Source organism: Hemibagrus wyckioides, linkage group LG12 (assembly GCF_019097595.1).
Source record: "Hemibagrus wyckioides isolate EC202008001 linkage group LG12, SWU_Hwy_1.0, whole genome shotgun sequence".
Taxonomy (NCBI): domain Eukaryota; kingdom Metazoa; phylum Chordata; class Actinopteri; order Siluriformes; family Bagridae; genus Hemibagrus; species Hemibagrus wyckioides.
In genome coordinates, this window is record NC_080721.1 from 13662358 (window position 1) to 13683356 (window position 20999).

The window sequence follows — 20999 nt, forward strand, 5'->3', positions numbered from 1 at the left end:
AGAGTTCCTTTATTCAAGTTTCAATAAAACAATAGTAAAACCCTACCTGACCCATACCCAACACACCTATGTATATGTATTCCCCTTTTGCCTTTATATTTTTATGGTTGTATTACCACTCATGACCTGTTGTTCTGTGTTTTGCATGAAACAGAACATGTTTTATAAGATAAGAATGTAGGTTTTAATTGCCTATACCCAGTTTCCTCTCCTCTCATACTGTCTCTTTCGTGTCTACTATCAAAATGATCTGCTTTTACTTTTAGAAGCAATAGTGTAGGCCATGTGGTCATTCAAGTACATAATATGAGCCTACGATACGTTAATATAAACCTTATCCATTCTCCGATTTCACGATAAAGTATGCAAATGAGTGCCCGAGTGGAGACAAAGAAACTCTTTCCCTCCAAAAGTTCAGGTGTTGGATTGGTTACTCTGAAAAACTGGATGCGACCAAGGGATCAATAAAAACCCTAAGCACCCATCTATCGGGGCCTGACTCGACTCCGATCTTTCTTCGGGACAAGACTTTCACTTTCTTCTGAGACTTTGCCGGCAGCTTCAATCGGAGAACTTTTGTTTGCACCACCAAAACCTTTTTCGTACCAGCAGAATCTCTTGCTTACTCTGAGGACTTTGAATCTCCGACCCTCCTTGGTCCACTACATCAGGACTCTTATCAACGAACCAATGCAAGTAAAAATTACTAATTATTTTAGGTCTGCAATTTTAAGCTGAAGCCCCTTTATTAAGGCAAATCCTAATTACCCTGATGATTCTCACACGGTTGTAACCAAAACTCGATTTGAAACTTGCCATTTATATATATTTGATCTCTTCTCTATTTCCATATCTCTTTCACTCTCTCTCTCTCTCTCTCTCTCTCTCGTTCTGATTTCCTTCGTATTCCCTTCCTTACTCTCTATCTCTATTTACCTTCTTATTCTCTTTCTATAGGCCTTATTCTGTCTTTTATGTACGTGTGTCATAGTTAGTATGTGTTGTGTGTTTCTGTTTTATTAAATGCATTTTATTCATGAGTGATTGTCTCTGTGCTTTGCTCACAATTTCGGGGTATCTGAACATTGCTCTTGCTACATGCTAAATTACAGCTAGTACTTTATAAAGTAGTTATTCTTTCGTGGCTTGGAAGATAACTTTCCCTGGAATTAATACATAATTATACTGTCTGTTCGGACAGGATCGACTGGAAACGGTCCATGTGTTTGCTAGGGATCAATTGGGAAAGGCTGGTATGTGGCAGAAGAGGAACTATGATGTCCGGAGTAAGGGATGAGACTTTCAGGTGGGCGAATCAGTTTGGGTCTACAGTCCGAGGAAAAAAAGAGGACATTCCTTTAAGCTTGACTGCCACTGGGTGGGAGAGGTAGTGTATAGGGTACAGATGCCTCATAAAAGCAGGAAGGTAGCTCTGCACAGAGATGGATTAGCCCCATACAGAGGTACCCTGACTAGCCCTTTCCAATCAGAGACGGCCAAACCACAGACCTCACAGAGTAATAGGGATGCTGACCCCTTGCCACAAACTTCAGTTGTTCAGGAACCTTTTCCTTTAAGCACCTCATACTCGGCCCCTGCCCAAGAATTTTCTTCTGTACCCCATGCCTCAAACCCCCATTTCCTGGTAGGCTCAAGCCAGCAGCCTGATGTGCGGACGAAGAGGCTGAGGCAGAGGCCTGAGTACCTCAAAGACTTTGTTTGCCCACTCGGGGACGAGGGTTTGTCTTAGCAGGGGGGGGCAGTGTAATGTCATTACAGTGTTGAAGACATTAGTTGGGATGAGGATGTTAAGTGTTGTTACTTAATAGGAGCTGGCTCTAACTGTTAACTGGTGTTCACTTTAAGGGAGGTGGGAAGTTTTTGGGGGCGTGGTTAGCTGGCAGGTTAGGAGGGCAGCTAGTTTTTGTTTTGGTTGTTGTACGGCATGGGTTGCAGCCAGAACAGCAACCCTATAGTTCTTGAATAAAACCAGTGAATGAGGAAAGTTGTGTTTGGTTGATTAGTAGTAAACGCTACAGGTGCACAAGTCAAAGGACAGAATTATGGACTCTGATTTGTTTTTTTTATTTTATTGAGCTTCTGAAGTTTATGTCACCATCACTGTGTGTTTATTGTGTAAGGACTACGTTACCCATCAGTCCCTCCACCTCAGGCCATTCTGGTAGACCATTCTTGTCTTGTGTTTGTTGTTGAAGTCTGTTAAAAGGTAACAGACATAACTGGACATTATAATAAACTACAGTTATTATACAGCTATTATAAGGGTGTCTGCTAACTTCTGTAAATCTAAATGTAAATGTAAATCTGTAAAATGCTCTGTTCCTCGCTGTGCGACGCCATGGTCTGCGGGTTGAAGAACGCGCTGAGAGACGGGGAAGAGCCTGCCGTTTTTATATGAAATTTAAAGGGGGCTGAGGCGATCACCAATTTGTTTACAGTTTATGGAAAATCACAGAATTTTTAGGGGGGCTGAGTAGAAATGTTAGGGGGGCTACACACACAAAAAAATGGCCTAGCAATGCCCATGCCACGACCTCCGCTCCAGCAGACATCAGAACAACGCTAGGCTTGGCTTCATCGCAACACTTTAATTTTTTCTCAATTATTTACTTTTTTTCTAGGAATGTGCACTGCAGTTCAAACTGAAAAGATACTCTCTGTTTCTATAGATGTACCAAATGTCAGTTGGACGTTTTTAGAACAGGAGCATCACGAGCAGTTTGGTGGCACACAGCTAATTGTGGTGGGGAGCTGTGGCCTCCACACCCTATACAACACCTGCAAACATGGCTTCTCCATTTGGCACCTGGAGAAGGTTCTGAGGGCCTTGCACATACTCTTTCCAATGTACCAGCTAGGAGGGAGGATTTTACTGCTCTAACCAAATGCACAAAATTTCCACTTTCATTCTGTGGACACAGGTGGCTTGAAAATCTACCAGACGTGTAGAGAGCTTTGGAGGTCTGGCCATCAGTGACCATGTACATGGATGCAGTTAGGAAAAAGAAGATAGCAAATCCAGGAACATCTTATGACACTCTTGAAGCTGCTGAAAAAGACCCTCTTGGTCTTAGATTTCATTCTGCATGGTATTGAAAAGGTCTTAAATCTAACTCTTATAAACCTGCAGATACCCTTTCTAAGTTTCCAATATTTCTCTGTGCATTCCTAAGTTCTTCAATCTTTTCAACACATTTGGCACACACTCAGGTTACAAAATCAGTTGGAATATATCTGCTTTAATGCCTCTGAATGAGGCAGCCGGACAGGAGTCCAACAGCCCTCCATGATCCCCATAGTAAAGCAGTCCACATATTTGGGCATCTCTATATCTCCCTTAATCCATTTCATATCTAATTGTAATTATAATATAGAATAGAATAGAATAGAATAGAATAGAATAGAATAGAATAGAATGCATGTTTATTGTCATTGTACCATGTTACATGTATGAAATTTTAGTGTCAAACAGTCAAAAAAGTGCAGCAGTCATACATACACTCAACCTTCAACAATTTAAAAATACTAATTAGTTTAAAAAATAAAGAAAATGGTATAAAATAAAAAACCTAACTAAAATAAGTTGACAGCCTATCCCACATACAATCATACATTCATCACCTATTGCGCATTCCCATGTAAACAGTGTTTTAGATTATTGAGTGCAGTTATGGCTGTTGGATAAAAACTGTTTTTTAGTCTGTTTGTCCTGGCTTTGATTGTTCTGTATTGCCAGCCTGACGGTAGCAGTTCAAACAGATCATGTCCGGGGTGTGATGTGTCCTTAAGGATGCTTTGGGCTTTCTTAATATATTGTGAACTGTGTAGTTATTCCACTGTTGGGAGAGGGCAGCCAACGATCTTCTGGGCCATGTATATGACCCTCTTTAGCGCTTTCCTCAGAGCCACTGTGCAGCTGGTAAACCATACCTCGATGCAGTATGTCAGGATGCTCTCTATGGAGCACCCTGTAGAAGGACACCAGTAGTCTCTGAATGATGTTGTTCTTCCTCAGCCCTCTAAGTAAGGAGAATCTCTGCTGGGTCTTTTTCAGCAGCTCAGAGGTGTTCGTGCTCCAAGTCAGGCCCTCCTCGGTCTGGAACTGGACCGGACCAGGACCAGGAACTGGAAGTCAGCTACCCTCTCTACACAGTCCCCACTGATGGAAAGTGGAATAATGTCTGTTTTCTTCCTCCTGTAGTCAGTGATCAGCTCCTTGGCCTTAGTGGTGTTGAGGAGCAGGTTGTTCTCTTTACACCACCACAACAGCTGCTCCACCCCATAAGGCAACTCATCCCCACCCAATATGAGTCCCACTACCGTAGTGTCTTCCTCAAACTTCACAATGGTGTTGCTATGGTGAGCGGGGGTGCAGTTGTGGGTGTAGAGAGTGTAGAGGGGGCTCAGCACACAGCCCTGTGGGAAGTCAGTGCTGAGGCTGAGGGCTGTAGATGTGTGTCGGCCCACTCTGACCCTCTGACTACGATCTGACAGAAAGCTGTTAATCCACATGCAGGTGGAGTGTGGAAGTCCCAATTCCTCAAATTTGTCCACCAGTTTGTAGGGAGGAATGGTTTTTAATGCTGAGCTATAATCCACAAAGAGCATCCGGACTTATAAAACTTGCCAGGATAAGATCAGGGATTACTTAGACAAGTGGTCCTTTAGACAAGTGGTCCCTTATGTTTGGCTCTCCACTGAAAAAATATCTACAATTAAAATGAATGTACTTTCCAGGGTTAATTTTGTATTAAAATTTTGTTGCCTCTTCCACCACCTAGAGGTTTTTTCAATGAGTTTAATCTGACTAGATATGAAGGGGATTCATATGGCTTATGAAGGATAGATATGATACTTACTGCTATTTATGTAATAAATCTGCAGTAGGCTCCTACTTCTATGTGTTTTGGGAATGCCCAGTGGTGGTTCCTTTTTGGAAATTCGTATGTACTGTTTTTTTTCTGATTTCCTTTGTTTGGATATAACAAGAGATCCTCAACTTCTTATTAGATAAGAAGACTTATTCTTAGATGACTAAACTTTTCAGCTGAACGAACAAAGGACCTTATAGAAAGACTATTTTGAAGTTATGGATAGAGCTATCCACTTCTGCAACTTTCATCTTATTTTAGAAACATTGTCTTGCTGAAAGGCTCCACTGCTCAGGCTCAATGGCACGGAGGACAACACTAATCATAGGTGGTGAAATATTGCTGTGATGTTGCTAGATAGACTAAAAAGATGACATGCTTTCTGTGCTTATCTGACTTTATTTTCATTTTTATTTTTGTCATTTTTTAAGTGGACAGCTTCATGGTATCTATTTGTATATAGTTCATTGGACGGTGATATATGTTCCTGGTGTGAACTAAACCTGAATAAATAAATAAAATGTTGATTAAATAAAATATATATATATATATATATATATATATATATATATATATATATATATATATATATATACACTATATTGCCAAAAGTATTCGCTCACCTACCTTGACTCGCATATGAATTTAAGTGACATCCCATTCCTAATCCATAGGGTTCAATATGACGTCGGTCCACCCTTTGCAGCTATAACAGCTTCAACTCTTCTGGGAAGGCTGTCCACAAGGGTTAGGAGTGTGTTTATGGGAATTTTTGACCATTCTTCCAGAAGCGCATTTGTGAGGTCACACACTGATGTGGGATGAGAAGGCCTGGCTCTCAGTCTCCACTCTAATTCATCCCAAAGGTGTTCTATCGGGTTGAGGTCAGGACTCTGTGCAGGCCAGTCAAGTCTTTATGGACCTTGCTTTGTGCACTGGTGCACAGTCATGTTGGAAGAGCAAGGGGCCAGCTCCAAACTGTTCCCACAAAGTTGGGAGCATGGAATTGTCCAAAATGTCTTGGTATGCTGAAGCATTCAGAGGTCCTTTCACTGGAACTAAGGGGCCAAGCCCAGCTCCTGAAAAACAACCCCACACCATAATCCCCCTCCACCAAACTTTACACTGGGCACAATGCAGTCAGACAAGTACCGTTCTCCTGGCAACCGCCAAACCCAGACTCGTCCATCAGATTGCCAGATGGAGAAGCACGATTCGTCACTCCAGAGAACGCGTCTCCACTGCTCTAGAGTCCAGTGGTGGCGTGCTTTACACCACTGCATCCGACGCTTTGCATTGCACTTGGTGATGTATGGCTTGGATGCAGCTGCTCGGCCATGGAAACCCATTCCATGAAGCTCTCTGCGCACTGTTCTTGAGCTAATCTGAAGGCCACATGAAGTTTGGAGGTCTGTAGCAATTGACTCTGCAGAAAGTTGGTGACCTCTTTGCACTATGCGCCTCAGCATCCACTGACCCCGCTCCGTCAGTTTACGTGGCCTACCACTTCGTGGCTGAGTTGCTGTCGTTCCCAAACACTTCCACATTCTTATAATACAGCTGACAGTTGACTGTGGAATATTTAGGAGCGAGGAAATTTCATGACTGGATTTGTTGCACAGGTGGCATCCTATCACAGTTCCACACTGGAATTCACTGAGTTCCTGAGAGCAACCCATTCTTTCACAAATGTTTGTAAAAACAGTCTGCATGCCTAGGTGCTTGATTTTATACACCTGTGGCCATGGAAGTGATTGGAACACCTGATTCTGATTATTTGGATGGGTGAGTGAATACTTTTGGCAATATAGTGTGTATATATATATATATATATATATATATATATATATATATATATATATATATATATTTCAGACTCCATATATGAGAAGAGGTAGAGGTCATGTAATTGTATCCCAGTTTTCAGACTCATTTCTGTCTCATGCTCACTCTGTATTGATGTATTGTTGTACAGGCCTATACAGATAAAGAGATCAGACTCACCAGAACCCAGCAGTATCTCCATGAAGAGTGATGTGTCTATGGATCTTCCTTGGAACATTACAGACTCTTTACATGCAGTCAGGTAACATCCCTTAGTTCACCACTCAACTCATTTATGACATTTATGTCTTGTTTCAACAATAATACAAATCTACATTGTTATATAAACACACTACACAGAGATATGAAGAAACGTTTACTTCTTCTGTGTAGTGCATGATAGGTTTTTACATTCCACTTTATTTCCCCTTGTGGACCCCTTAACTTAGAAATAGCTTGATAGAGTAGACAGTAGGGATGCCACAATACTCAATATAATATTGAACCATTCGGTACATCCTCCACGGTTCAATATGTGTATGTGAACTGTGTTTTTTTTTCAGGTTTTTCTACGAAATAAAAATAACCATGCCTTTTTTTTTACTTCTGAACAGCCTGTTTGTGTCTGCCTGTACTGTATGTCTACACGCTGAGACAGACACGCCTCTCCGCAAGTAAAAATCCAATCAGTGCAAGCTAAAGTTAGAAGCGCTTAACCATGCTTGTAAAGCTGGTGTCAGATTTCACAATCTAACCATGGTGAGCGGTGAAGTGAGACAAATACGAAGAAGCACCGCTGACATTTTGGATTTGTTGTTGACTATGATGCCAATGAAACAAAAATGCTAAACAAAAAATGACTGTGTGCAAGCACTGTTACACACGAATTACTACTCAAATGGAAATACTTCCAATATGACTCCACATCTGCAGCTCCATCACCCAGCGATATCACTGTCTGGAAGCAGGATGGCAGAGCAGGTAACACAGGCATCCAAAAAGCAACAGTCCCTAGCTGATTCCTTCCAGCATTCATACCCAACTGGTTCCGAAAGACACAAAAAATCACAAATGCAGTAGGGGTGTTTATTGCTAAAGATTTGCAGGTGTTTTCATGCTCAAACCCTGTTACACACTACCACCACATCCTTTTTTTGGGCACCAAGGTAATTCCCAACCTCTACAGAAAGATGCGCAAAAAAATCAAAAACGAATTGGCTAAAGTGCAAAGCCTTGCTCTAACAACAGATAGTTGGACCTTGTGGGTAACAGAGAGTTATCTCACAGTGACTGATCATTACATAGTGGATTGGGAAAAAAAGAGCGCCATACTCCAAACCCGTCCCCTGTAAGAAAGTCATACAAGCACTGATTTTTATATCTAACTATTTTCTGTACACTATGAATGTGTACAAGTTGATTTTTGCATTTAAGTAAAATAAAGAGAATTGCAACTAAAACCAGTTTTTTTTTCTTATTAACATACTGTTCCTGTCACCTAAGCAAAGAATAGTGAAAAAAAACCCCTTTAATTTGCCAAGCCATCTGAACTGAACCAAAAACTGTGGTTAAAATACAGCAGTAGGTATTGAACCCTGGGTTAACTGTATTGTTGCATCCCTAGTAGACAGGGTGCATCACATCTACACCAGTAACAGAAACCCTGATCTTCGAATTGCTTCACTTTTCCAGGACAGAAACTGTATTGTCACGAAAGCACCCACAATTTTCCCACTTGACCAGCAGAGGGAACTCTCACCTGAGTTTTGAAACTTCCGGTTCTACTTCTGGTTTTTACTTCCGGACTTAAATATATGTCAGTGGTATCAATTCCTTCATCTTCCAGCAACTGCCTGCATATTCTTGCTTCCTGAGGCTGGGCATTGTCGTGCACCAGGAGGAACTCAGGACCCACTGCACCAGCATAGGGTCTGACAATGGGTCCAAGGATTTCATTCCGATACCTAATGGCAGTCAGGGTGCCTTTAGAGGCTTGTCTAGCCTTTAGAGGTTTGTGTGTCCCTCCATGGATATGCTGCCGCAGACCATCACTGACCCACCACCAAAACCGGTCAATCTTATAGGCAGCATAACATTCTCCAAGACTTCTCCAGACCCTTTTATGTCTGTCACGTGTTCATGGTGAACCTGCTCTCATCTGTGAAAAACACAGGGTGCCAGTGTGGGACCTGCCAATTCTGGTGTTCAGTGGTAAATGCCAGTGAAGCTCCACAGTGCCAGGCAGTGAGCACAGGGCCCACTAGACATTGGACCCTCAGGGCACCCTTGTAAATTCTGTTTCTGATTGTTTGGTCACAACACTCGCAGGAAAGCTGCATCTGCCCACAATGGCGACCGTCCAATTGGGGGAGGTCTCATTGTCAAGTGAACCCGTCTTATCACATTGCAAGTTGGATTACTGCACTTTGAAGAGACTATGTTCTATGTCATCTACACCCCCTCAAACCCTATAATCTTAGGCTTCCTATGGCTACAGTTACACAACCTTACCATATCCTGGAAGAAAGGAGAATTTACCCGCTGGTCACAGCACTGTCAGGAACATTGTCTCCACAAGGTACAAGTGCAACCATGTTTCTCCATTTCCATTGAAAGCCCTTTGGACAGCATACAATCAGACCAACGATCCTCCACTACCTGGTTATCCACCTACCAAGCTCTTCATACCAAACCCCCTTTGTCCAAGAGTACTATAGTGGGTTCACTAAACACCCAGTTCTGGCCACCCTGGGCTCAGGCGTACCATTGCCCTAGTCCACAACCAGTTCTGGTGGCCAACACTAGCTCACAACGTAAAGGACTACATGGGGACCTACAATATCTGTGCTCAGTCTCGGACTAGCCGGCAGCTCCCCATGGGCCTGTTAAAGCCTCCGTCTATCCCCAAGCGACCCTGGTCCCACGTGGCTTTGGATTTCATTACTGACCTCCCCAATTCTGTGGGACAAACTATAATCCTCCTAGCTATTGACAGGTTCTCGAAGGCTTGCCTCCTGGTCCCCCTCAAGGCTTTGCCCACAGCTATGGAAACAGCAACTACACTACTATACCACATTTTCCACACTTATGGCATCCCTGAAGACATAGTTTCGGACCGAGGGCTCCAATTCATGTCCAGCCTTTTGCACACATTTGGGTATCAACATAAGTCTTAGTTCAGGATATCATCCTCAGTCCAGTGGTCAGACTGAGTGATTAAATCGAGATCGGCAGATACCTCCATTCATTCTTCACCTGCCAACAACAAGTGAGTTGGAGTGAGTTCCTCCTGTGGGCAGAGTATGCTCAAAATTCCCTCATTCACTCTTCCATGGGCCTCACTTCCTTTCAATGTATCCTAGGTTACCAACCCCCTCTGTTCTCGTGGTCTGGAGAACGTTCTGTTGTACCTGCCATAGATGACTGGGCCCAGGGGCGTCGCTAGGACTATTGATTCGGGTCTCGACCACATTCGACCCTCAAAGAAATACTATAGAAAAGTCACCAAGAGCATAAAGTAGACAAGATACAAGCAGCAGGAGAGATGAGAGAATGAGAGATGAGAGAACAATAAGAGAAGAGAAGAGAAACTGTAAAAAATAAAAAAATAAACAAAGAATAATAAATAAAGTAGTGGCAGCATAAATCAGGAATGAAATAAGGTGCATGTATAATATAGATTATTGTAAAATAATAGTAAATAATACAGGATCTACATGGCACTGCTTCACACACAAGCTGTATAAGAGATAATACTGCATGGCATACCTGTGTGAGAGAAAATGTAATGATTTAATGAGCTCCTTTATTAATAGTAAGGTTCTGAAATGATGGGAGGAGTCAGAGAGGGTTAAGGGCCTTGTTCACTGGGCCCCACAGTGGCAACTTGGCAGTGCTGGGGCTTGAACCCCTGGTGGGGTTCTTCTGATCAACAACCCAGAGCCTTAACCACTTGAGCCACCACCGCCCCATGAACACCAAGTATTTGTATTACTACATTACCAAGCCACATTTCATGTATGCTCTACGTGTTTTGGATTTGTTTGCTTAATGTTTGGATTTACTGGTTATCAGACTTTTTGCTTGTTTGTTCAGATTACTCTTTTACCTGGCGTTTTGGTTGTTATATAATAAACTTCAAATGGATCCTACACAGCTCGCCTCGGGTGCTTTGTTACACTAGATAGGCTAAAAAGATGACATGCTTTCTATGCTTAGCTGACTTTATTTTAATTTTTATTTTTGTCCTTTTGATAAATGGACAGCTTCATGGCATCTATTTGTATATAGTTCATTGGACTGTGATATATGTTCCTGATGTGAACTTAACCTGAAAAAATAAATAAAAATCTTGATACAAAAAAAGACATCACAAAATCATAATATCTTTAAAAGATTTAAATAAGAGGCATTGATCTAACTTGTATTTTAGACTTCATGTATAAGAAGAGGTAGAGGTCATGTCATAGTATCCCAGTTTTCCAGACAATGAATTTCTGTTTCATGCTCACTCTGTATTAATGTATTGTTGTACAGGTCTATACAGATAAAGAGATCAGACTCACCAAAACCCAACTGTCTCTCCATGAAGAGTAATGTGTCTATGGATCTTCCTAGGAACTTTAAAGATGCAGACTCCTTACATGCAGACAGGTAACATCCCATAGTTCACCACTCAACTCATTTACAACATTTGTCCTTGTTTACTTTTTTTGTGTAGTGCACTATATGTATGTCTCTAAAAATATTTATCATTAACACACCATACAAAAGACAACACAATGTTTCTGTCCTCCTTTGGGAATAAACAACCAACTTCTCCAAAAGAATAATAGTTCAAAAAAGAATAGTAAGTACAAAGTAACAACATTGCTGGTTTGTGTTCAAATCCTGGCAGCATTAGTATCACTGTTACTTAGATGATTTTCCTTGAAAAGAAATTTGTCTTGAGTAATTGAGATATGAATGAGGTAGTTAGGTTCCCACTCTCAAACTTGTGCTTTATATGTTACTAGTTCTGCTGCAGCTGTATGGTGTGTTAGCAGAGGAAAAGGTCCTAATGAATATTAAACAGAAATATTGCCAAATATTTATGATATCAGTAAATGTTTGTTACTTTAATTAGGCTGTAATGCTGTGACACTGATTTCATTAAACATTTTAGAGTAATTAATATCAATAATTGTGCAGTCTGTTGTTTCACAGTTTCATCCAGATAACCTGGAAGAAAATGCACCATGATGTGACACTTAGAGTAATAGTAACGTCTAACAAAATAATTAAACAGCCCATAAAGACTGTACATTCCACTGAAGAGCAAATAAAGTCAAATTAGTTTTTGATGCTGATTCTAAAATGAATTTTAAGTGCAGAGTAACAGCATTGTTATTAGGTGCTAAAATTTAAGCACTGTTTATCACTGCTACTTTGTGTTTTCATCGAAAAAATTGTGTCTGAGTATTAATGGAAAATATTATAACATTGTGATATTGATACAATAAGCTTAACTCAAATTCTGCCTGGACCACAAGAGGATTTCTGAGAGAACTGAAGTGCCTTAATCAAGGTTTATGATTTTTTTTCCTCAAAGATGTTTGATTACAAATTGATCCTTAAATGATTACACTAACAAATTTGTATCATCAGCACTGCTACTGTCTGACATCCACCTGAAATGCACATTACACTTTCTCATAACACTGTAGAGGTTAGGAATAAAGTTGTGATTTTAGTTTGTATATTTCCTCATCCCATCCAGTTAATTTGTGGTTACACCACTACAAAGACAAAAGACAACATACTTTTGAATTTTTTTAGATATAAATGTCACTTACATCACGTGCAGCACACAGGCATTAATGTAACCATTATTTCAGACTTATTGTAAGAGAAGAAATAGAGGTCATGTTATTTTATCCCAATTTTCCAGAAAATAAAATTATGTCTCATGCTCACTCTGTATTATTGCATCGTTGTATAGTACTGTACCAAAGAATAGATCAAAGTCACCAGAACCCAGCTGTGTCTCCATGAAGAGTGATGCGTCTATGGATCTTCCTTGGAACTTTAAAGATGCAGGCTCCTTACATGCAGACAGGTAACATCCCATAGTTCACCAGATGATTAAGACATTTACTTCCATGATTACACAATAATACAAGTCTTTATTTTTATATAAATACACTACACAGACTAAGGAGAAACACATTTGCTATCTCTGTGTCTCTTTCTTTCCCTCTCTTTCCCTCTCTTTCTCTCTCTCTCTCTCTAAGGATTTTTTACCCTTACGCCTCTCAGCTTATGCCGATGACATCATGGTGGCAATAGATGGAAGCAATGATGTACAAAAGCTTAGAAATATTGTAGATTGCTTTGGAAAAATTTCTTCTTCAAAAGTAAACTGGGCAAAAAGCACTGCATTGTTGGTAGACAGATAGGATGGGGGAGATCTGAGTTTACCTGGAGGTTAAATGGTCTAAAGATGGAATCAAGTATCTAGGAGATTTCCTAGGGAACACCTTGACTGTAAACAAAATTGGGAGTGTGTAGTGGAAAAAATTGAGGGAATTTTAGGAAAATGGCTTTTACCACAAATAATTATAATTATAGATGGTGAACAATTATTATTAATAACTTGGTAGCATCGGTTTTATGACATCATCTAGCTGTTCTAGAATCTCCAGAAGGTCTTCTAGCAAAGTTACAGAGTATTATTTTAGATTTCTTTTGGGACAAACTCCACTGGCTACCCCAAAGTGTTCTATATCTATGAAAGAGGAAGGAGGGCAATGGGGTGATTCAATTATTGAGCAGCAAAGCAGCTTTTAGATTGCAGTTTTGTCCATCAGCCATTACATGGAAAGTCGGGAAAAATGAGTTTTGGAAGAGAAATTTTTAATGTTAATGTAATCTATCAGCTTTTAATTTAAACCGTGTATCTTCTTTTAACAAAAGTGTCTTAAAGGTGTGTGCCACAATGGAAAAAAACAGAACAGACATGAGTACATCTGTGTACTGGCTTTTAATGGAACAAATTTTAAAGGGGGCACAAATAGAGCTCTCTTTGCCATGCAATGTCAAAAAGTGATACAAAACCTAATGGAACTGGCAGCAAGCAAAATTTGGCAGTAGCAAGGGCTTTGCAAATTTGATCAGTACAGTAGAGCAAGCACTAAAGAAATTCTGGTGGACATTAACAGAAAAAGAAAGAGAACTTTTAATGAAGTGGTCCCATAGGCAGGTAGCACCTGATGAGTCTGACACCTTCCCCAAGGTGTATATCAAACCTAGGTTAACAGACACTGAAGACACAGCCACATCGTAGGGCTTGGGAAGTATCAGAGCATACATAAATGAAATCTGCTCAGGGAAAAAACCTGTACATGCCATGTGTCCAGGCCATTTAACATTAACACAATATAACAAAATAAAAGACAACACAATGTTTCTGTCCACCTTTGGACAAAAACAAACTACCTCTCCAATGACTTAATAGTGCAAAAATTAATAGTAAAGGCAAAATAATTAAAGTCCAGGCAGCATTAAGGTCACTGTTACTTGACCGTTTCTGCAACAAAAGCAATGTGTCTGAGTAATTGATGTTTTAGAGGTAGTTAGGTTCCCACTTGCAAACATTGTGCTCTGTATGTTACTAGCTATGCTGCTGCTGTCTGGTGTGTGAGCAGAGGAAAAGTTCATATTGAGTATTAAACAGAAATATATGCTACATACAAAGTGATACAAATTCATCTAATATTTTGTAATATTCTTTTTCCCAGTTTTCAAGACAATGAAATGCTGTCTCATGTCCAATCTGTATTGTTGTATAGTATTGTACCAAAGAAGAGATCAAAGCCATCAGAGCCCAGCTGTGTCTCCATGAAGAGTGAGGTGTCTATGGATCTTCCTTCGAACTTTAGAGATGCAGGCTCCTTACATGCAGACAGGTAACATCATATAGTTCACAGGTCTCATCTGTTCCCAGGTAACATCCCATAGTTAACCAGACAGTTCAGACATTTACTTCCTGGATTCAACAATAATGCAAATTTTTATTATGTATAATTTGTAATTTGTATTTGTTATATTAATGCACTACACAGGTTCTGGAGAAACACATTTTCTTCTTCTGTCTAGTGCACTTGTTAGTCTCTCTCTCTCTCTCTCTCTCTCTCTGTCTCTCTCACTCTCTCTCTCTCTGGCTCTCTCTCTCTCTCTCACTCTCTCTCTCTCTGGCTCTCTCTCTCTCTCTCTCTCTCTCTCTCTCTCTCTCTCTCTCTCTCTCTCTCTCTCAGTACAGTCTTGCATTAAAGGATGCATTAAAACTGACTCTAACTTAAGTCATAAATTCTTACACATCAGTGGGTGAGTTTTAGGATAATGCTTGTGTTAATTCTGACACATTCAATGTGTTAATGATTTTAACACTGCGACTTTGTCAGGAAGGTTAACACAAAGTACATAACCATTTATAATATTAACACATCTTTGGCTACACACTTTGTGTTAAGAAATATCTAAATACCTAAAACCCTATACAAAAATGTGTTGTTATTTGACACAAAATTAATTACATGAAAAATGTATAACCTCAACACATATCCTGTAATATTCATAAAAAAAAATCATTAGATGTAGCAATAAAATATAAAAATAAAATGTTAAACAATTATACAACAAATTTCAGACATTCACCAAAAGAGTTATTTTTATCATTAAGTGAGGCAACATAAGACATAACTCTCTACAACATTTCACTTATTTAAGAACTGTGTATTTTGCATATAGATCTAGTCATCCAAAAGAAACTTGTATCTCTGAATATCAAGGGAATCTGACACAGTTATACTGAACTCCTCCATCTTTTCCACAGCATAGGAATAAATGTGATTATTTAACATTTCAACATTAAGAAAAAATGATCATTTAACATTTTAACATTAATAAAAATGATCATTTAACCATAACAGTCCTTACCAAAGCCAAGATAATGTTTCTGTCAAAAGAAACAATGAACAACTTGTCCAAAGATTAGTTCCAAGTCCTTAAAGTTAAATATTTATACTAAGTGTATTGATGTGAGAATAAGAATCTCTGTACACAGGTAACATTCCATAGTTCTTGTTAAAGTCACAGTTAATGGCTGTGCTACACACAGCCATTTATTACCATTATTGTAGTAAAATTAGGGCTACAGCAAATTTTGACTACAGTATTTAAGCTATTAAAGTCATTGACATACAATGTTTGTTCTCAGTGCTTCAAGAAAGGCATTAAAGAGAAGAGAAATCATCTCAGCTACAGGGTAAGAGCAAACCAACATGACTGTGACCAGAGGTGGACAAAGTACACAACTTCCTTACTTGAGTGAAAGTACAGATACTACTGGTCAAACATTACTCCATTACAAGTCAAAGTTGTAAAGACAGATTTTTACTTAAGTAAAAGTACAGAAGTACTTAAGTATCAAAAGTAAAAAGTAAATGTTTGTTTTTAAATGTTTTAAATGTTTGTTTAAAAAGTAAAAATGTTGTTTTATTATAGCTGCATTGTTGTATGCAATACTTACAGCACCTTTTGTAGCAACCTAGTGAATATACACATTTTAATCAAGTGGTCTGTAAATGCAGACTGATCAGAAAACCCTGCTTTAAAACCCAGCTACTGTAGCTGTATAACTGCCCAACAGCAACACTGCTTTAACAAAGAGCAAAACATTGTTGTGACAATGATACTATGTCTCACAGATCACTAGTAGAGAGAAATCGTACTATGGTTAAATAAGTCAAACTTAAAAAAGTCCTTGTTCATCTTAAGTAGAAGCTGGTTCTCAAAGTTATGTGAATTAATTGCTCCCCTTCTTGGGCTGAAGATCAATCCAGCTTCACTAAAAAGCCTCTCTCAGGCCGCTGAGGCAGGGAGGGCTGTGTTCAGCTTAATTGACAGGTTGGATAAGGCTGGATAATATGTCAGCATAGTCATACCTTTAGCTGGAATTGTTACTCTTTTCTAAAAACTGGAACATAAGTATGGCCATGGATGCCCACACTGTGCTGATGATCTGTCTTCGTCCATTTTGCCACCAACTGATCACAGTTTAAAAAATGACGGAAAACTACTGAACTTCACGAAACATGACAATACAAGAGTGAAAAAAAATCCTCTGGATAACATAACTACTTTTTACTCAGGGACCTTGACAGAAATGTTGTGGAGTAAAAATTAAAATATTTGTCTTTCAAATGTAGTGAAGTTAAAGTAACAAGTTTCCAGAAAAAATAATACTCAAGTAAAGTACAGATACTCAAAAAGTGTACTTAAGTACAGTACTCAAGTAAATGTACTTTGTTACTGTCCACCTCTGACTGCGAGACTGACACACTGGTATTATAAACCTCTCTACTGTTATTTACTACAGTCATTAGATTATTTAAAAAAAACATCTGTTATCATCAATCAGAAAAATTGATCTTAAACTCTAATAATTTAACTCCATGTCTAACTATGTCTTGCTACTTCACTGTTTCACAGACACAAACCACAATCTGCTGCTGTTAATGAACTCCAGAAAAAGTTCAAATTAAATCTGAAGAAGAAGTTTCAGTGTTTAAATGGAGTGATGTTAAACCTGGGAACCCAAAGACTCCTGAATGAGATCTACACAGAGCTCTACATCACAGAGGGAGACAGTGGAGACGTCAATAATGAACATGAGGTGAGACAGATCGAGGCAGCATCCAGGAGAACAACAACAACAGAGGAAACACCAATCAAATGTAATGACATCTTTAAGCCTTTGTCTAAAAAAGACAAACCCATCAGAACTGTGCTGAAAAAGACCTCATCTGAACAAGACAAACCCATCAGAACTGTTCTGACAAAGGGAGTCGCTGGCATCGGAAAAACAGTCTCTGTACAGAAGTTCATTCTGGACTGGTCTGAAGGGAAAACAAATCAGGACGTCCACCTCATATTTCCACTTCCTTTCAGAGAGCTGAATTTGATGAAGGACCAGAAACTGAGTCTGATGGAGCTCCTTCATGTCTTTTTTAAGGAAACAAAAAAAACAGAAATGTCCAGATTGGAAAAGGTTCTGTTCATTTTTGACGGATTGGACGAGTGTCGTTTTCCTCTGAATTTCCAGAACACAGAGAGAGTGTGTGATGTAACTGAATCAGCATCAGTGCAGGAGCTGCTGATAAACCTGATCAAAGGGAATCTGCTTCCCTCTGCTCTCATCTGGATCACCTCCCGACCAGCAGCAGCTGATCAAATCCCCTCTGAGTGTGTGCATCGAGTCACAGAGGTACGAGGGTTCAATGACCCACAGAAGGAGGAGTATTTCAGGAAGAGGATCAGTGATCAGAGCCTGGCCAATAACATCATCACACACCTGAAGTCATTAAGAAGCCTCTACATCATGTGCCACATCCCAGTCTTCTGCTGGATTTCAGCCACTGTTCTAGAGAGGATGTTGGGTGAAGCAGAGACTGGAGAGATCCCCAAGACTCTGACTGAAATGTACACACACTTCCTCATCATTCAGACAAACATCATAAGAGGAAAATACTCACAGAAGCAGGAGAGTGATGAAGAAATGCTTCTTAAACTGGGACAACTGGCTTTTCAGCAGCTGATGAAAGGGAACCTGATCTTCTATGAGGAAGACCTGAGAGAGTGTGGCATTGATGTGAGAGAAGCAGCAGTGTACTCAGGTGTGTGTACGCAGATCTTCAGAGAGGAGTTTGGGCTTCACCAGAGTAAAGTGTACTGCTTTGTTCATCTGACCATTCAGGAGCATCTTGCAGCTCTGTATGTGCACCAGACCTTCATGAAGAAAAAGATAAATGTTCTTAATCAGAGTCAGGTCTGTAACACAATTTCAGATGTTCACAAGTCTGCAGTAGAGCAGGCATTAAAAAGTCAAACTGGACATCTGGACCTTTTCCTTCGCTTTCTTCTGGGTTTCTCACTGGAGTCCAATCAGAAACTCTTACATACCTTAATAACACAGACAGGAAGTAGCTCCGACAGCAAAGAGGAAACAGTTCAGTACATTAAGCAGAAGATCAGTAAAGATCTTCCTCCAGAGAAATCCATCAATCTGTTCCACTGTCTGAATGAACTGGGTGATAATTCTCTAGTGGAGGAAATCCAACGCTACCTGAAATCTGGAAAACAAAGTAGACTCTCTTCCTCCCAGTTGTCTGCTCTGGTGTTTGTGTTACTGACCTCAGAACAGGATCTGGAAGAATTTGACCTAAATAAATATTTCAGTCCAGAGAAGATAACAGATCTGGTTCTTCTGAAGATGATGCCTGTGATTGCAGCATCCAGAAAAGCAATGTAAGTAAATCTGAATATAACTGTTCTACTGTTATACTGTTAGAATTTGAGAAACTGAAAACACTTTGAGAAATATGTTCTTTGAGATGTTCTGACCTTAAAGGGGTAATATGGTGATGTTAATGTGAATAGATTAATGGTTAAATAAGAGCTAATAAATAGCTGTCACATAAACAAATAAATAAGACTGAAGACCAAGTATTAAATATGTAAAAGACAATTTAATGAGAAAAAACATCAGTTTTGAAATTATGAGGTTATGCACCTGGAAATAATGAGAACGTTTATTGAAATTATTATTTTTTTATTATTAAGACCAATGGAACAACTAGATCGCTCACACAAATCCTGAGAGCATATTGTTTTGGGCAGATTACTTTGGGGTGACCATAAAATCAGTAGGGTCTGGAGATTTAACTCTTACTTGTTGACTGACCTAACATTTTGTGAGGCATTACAGGAATGGTTTAAAAGCTATTCGATAGATAATGAAAATTCACCGAACTAGAAGTTAAAAAAACTGGAGCGTTTACATGGCACTGCCCTTAATCAGATAATTTGGGCTTTACTATGCCGGGCCAGAGCTGATCTTAATTTGGACCATACAAACCACATTAAAAAACTTCTCCTTCTTCCCAAGCAAAGGTATTATGAATATGCAAATAAGTCTAGCAGACTACTGGCTCATATCCCATATTTTAATGCCTGCCCTTCAAAATCTTTTAAACCAGGTGTATCTCCGGATTCATAGAAAAGTTTGGGGTCGTTATCATGTTGGAAAATTGCTGTTTGGCCCAGTTTTTGAAGGGAGGGCATCATGTTCTGCTTCAGAACGCTGTAATCCATGTCTCCCTCAATGAACCACAGCCCCCCAGTACCAGCAGCATGCATGCAGCCCCAGACCATGATGCTATCACCACCATGCTTAACTGTAGGCAAGAGACAATTTTCTTGGTACTCCTCACCAGGGCGTCACCACACATGCTGGACACCATCTGACCCCAAGAAGTTTATCTTAGTCTCATCAGACCACAGGACATGGTTCCAGTAATTCATGCTCTTGGACAAGTTGTCTTCAGCAAACTCTTTGTGGGCTTTCTTGTGAGCCAGCTTCAGAAGAGGCTTCCTTCTGGGATGACAGCCATGGAAACCAACTTGTTGCAGTGTACGGTGTATGGCCGTATGCAAGTTTTACATGCATACGTGCAAGTGTGTATCAACTATGCAGCAAGATCTTCCAGGGGGCGCTGTAACGGGTGTGTGCCATGCCCAGGGCCGAGCCACAGTGACCTCCTAATGGCCGCAGACTCCAACCTGTCTGCTGATTTTCATGAGTTTTTGAGCATGTTAAGACCCCCAAAAGTGCCCGGATGATTGAAAAAATAATAATAAAAATAATAATAATAATAATCCTTATAAGAACAAGAGGTCCCTTCGCACTTCTAGTGCTTTGGCGCTAATTAAAATTGATTTTGGGGGTTTTTGTACCATTGGATTTACATGCTTATGACTTTGAAGGTGCAAAACATTTTTTACTATGAAACAAACAACCAGGTTGTAATACAGAAAAAAGGACAAACACCAAGGACTGTAAATATTTTCATTTTCATTTCAGTAGCTTATTAGAGAACAAATTAAATATCTTAACTGTTCAGAAAATTTATCTCTGCATGACTCTTGAAACCTTTAATTCCCAATATGGCGAATCTTCTGCTCCATGTCTATGGAATAAAATCACTGTCAAAAATAATCGTATGTAATTCAGAACATTTGTGTGTAATTTTAATTTACTTGTGCGTAATTTAAAACGATTGTATGTAATTCTGTGTTTTGTCCAAGTTGGATTCCAAAATCTATGGCCACGACAGTTTACAGATAGGAGATTTTGTGTGTTTGTTAGAGTTCAACTCCAAAGTGTACGACTATGATAGTTTACAG

At 39.6% G+C, this 20999-nt stretch overlaps 1 protein-coding gene across 14 annotated transcripts in view; it reads left to right on the plus strand.

The window, feature by feature from the left end:
* Window positions 1-20999, plus strand: part of LOC131362395 (NACHT, LRR and PYD domains-containing protein 12-like) — a 54173-nt gene that overhangs the window by 5220 nt on the left and 27954 nt on the right. For 7 of the 14 annotated variants that reach the window (XM_058404335.1, XM_058404337.1, XM_058404331.1 and 4 more), the window contains 6 exons: window positions 6868-6978; window positions 11253-11369; window positions 12697-12813; window positions 14546-14662; window positions 15973-16020; window positions 17247-19061. In XM_058404335.1, coding sequence (XP_058260318.1) covers window positions 6868-6978; window positions 11253-11369; window positions 12697-12813; window positions 14546-14662; window positions 15973-16020; window positions 17247-19061 — 2325 coding nt within the window. Of the gene's footprint in view, window positions 1-1201; window positions 1307-6867; window positions 6979-7330; window positions 7698-11252; window positions 12814-12988; window positions 13058-14545; window positions 14663-15972; window positions 16021-17246; window positions 19062-20999 lie in introns of those variants that run through there. The other 7 variants (XM_058404329.1, XM_058404330.1, XM_058404339.1 and 4 more) reach the window with 4 other exon arrangements.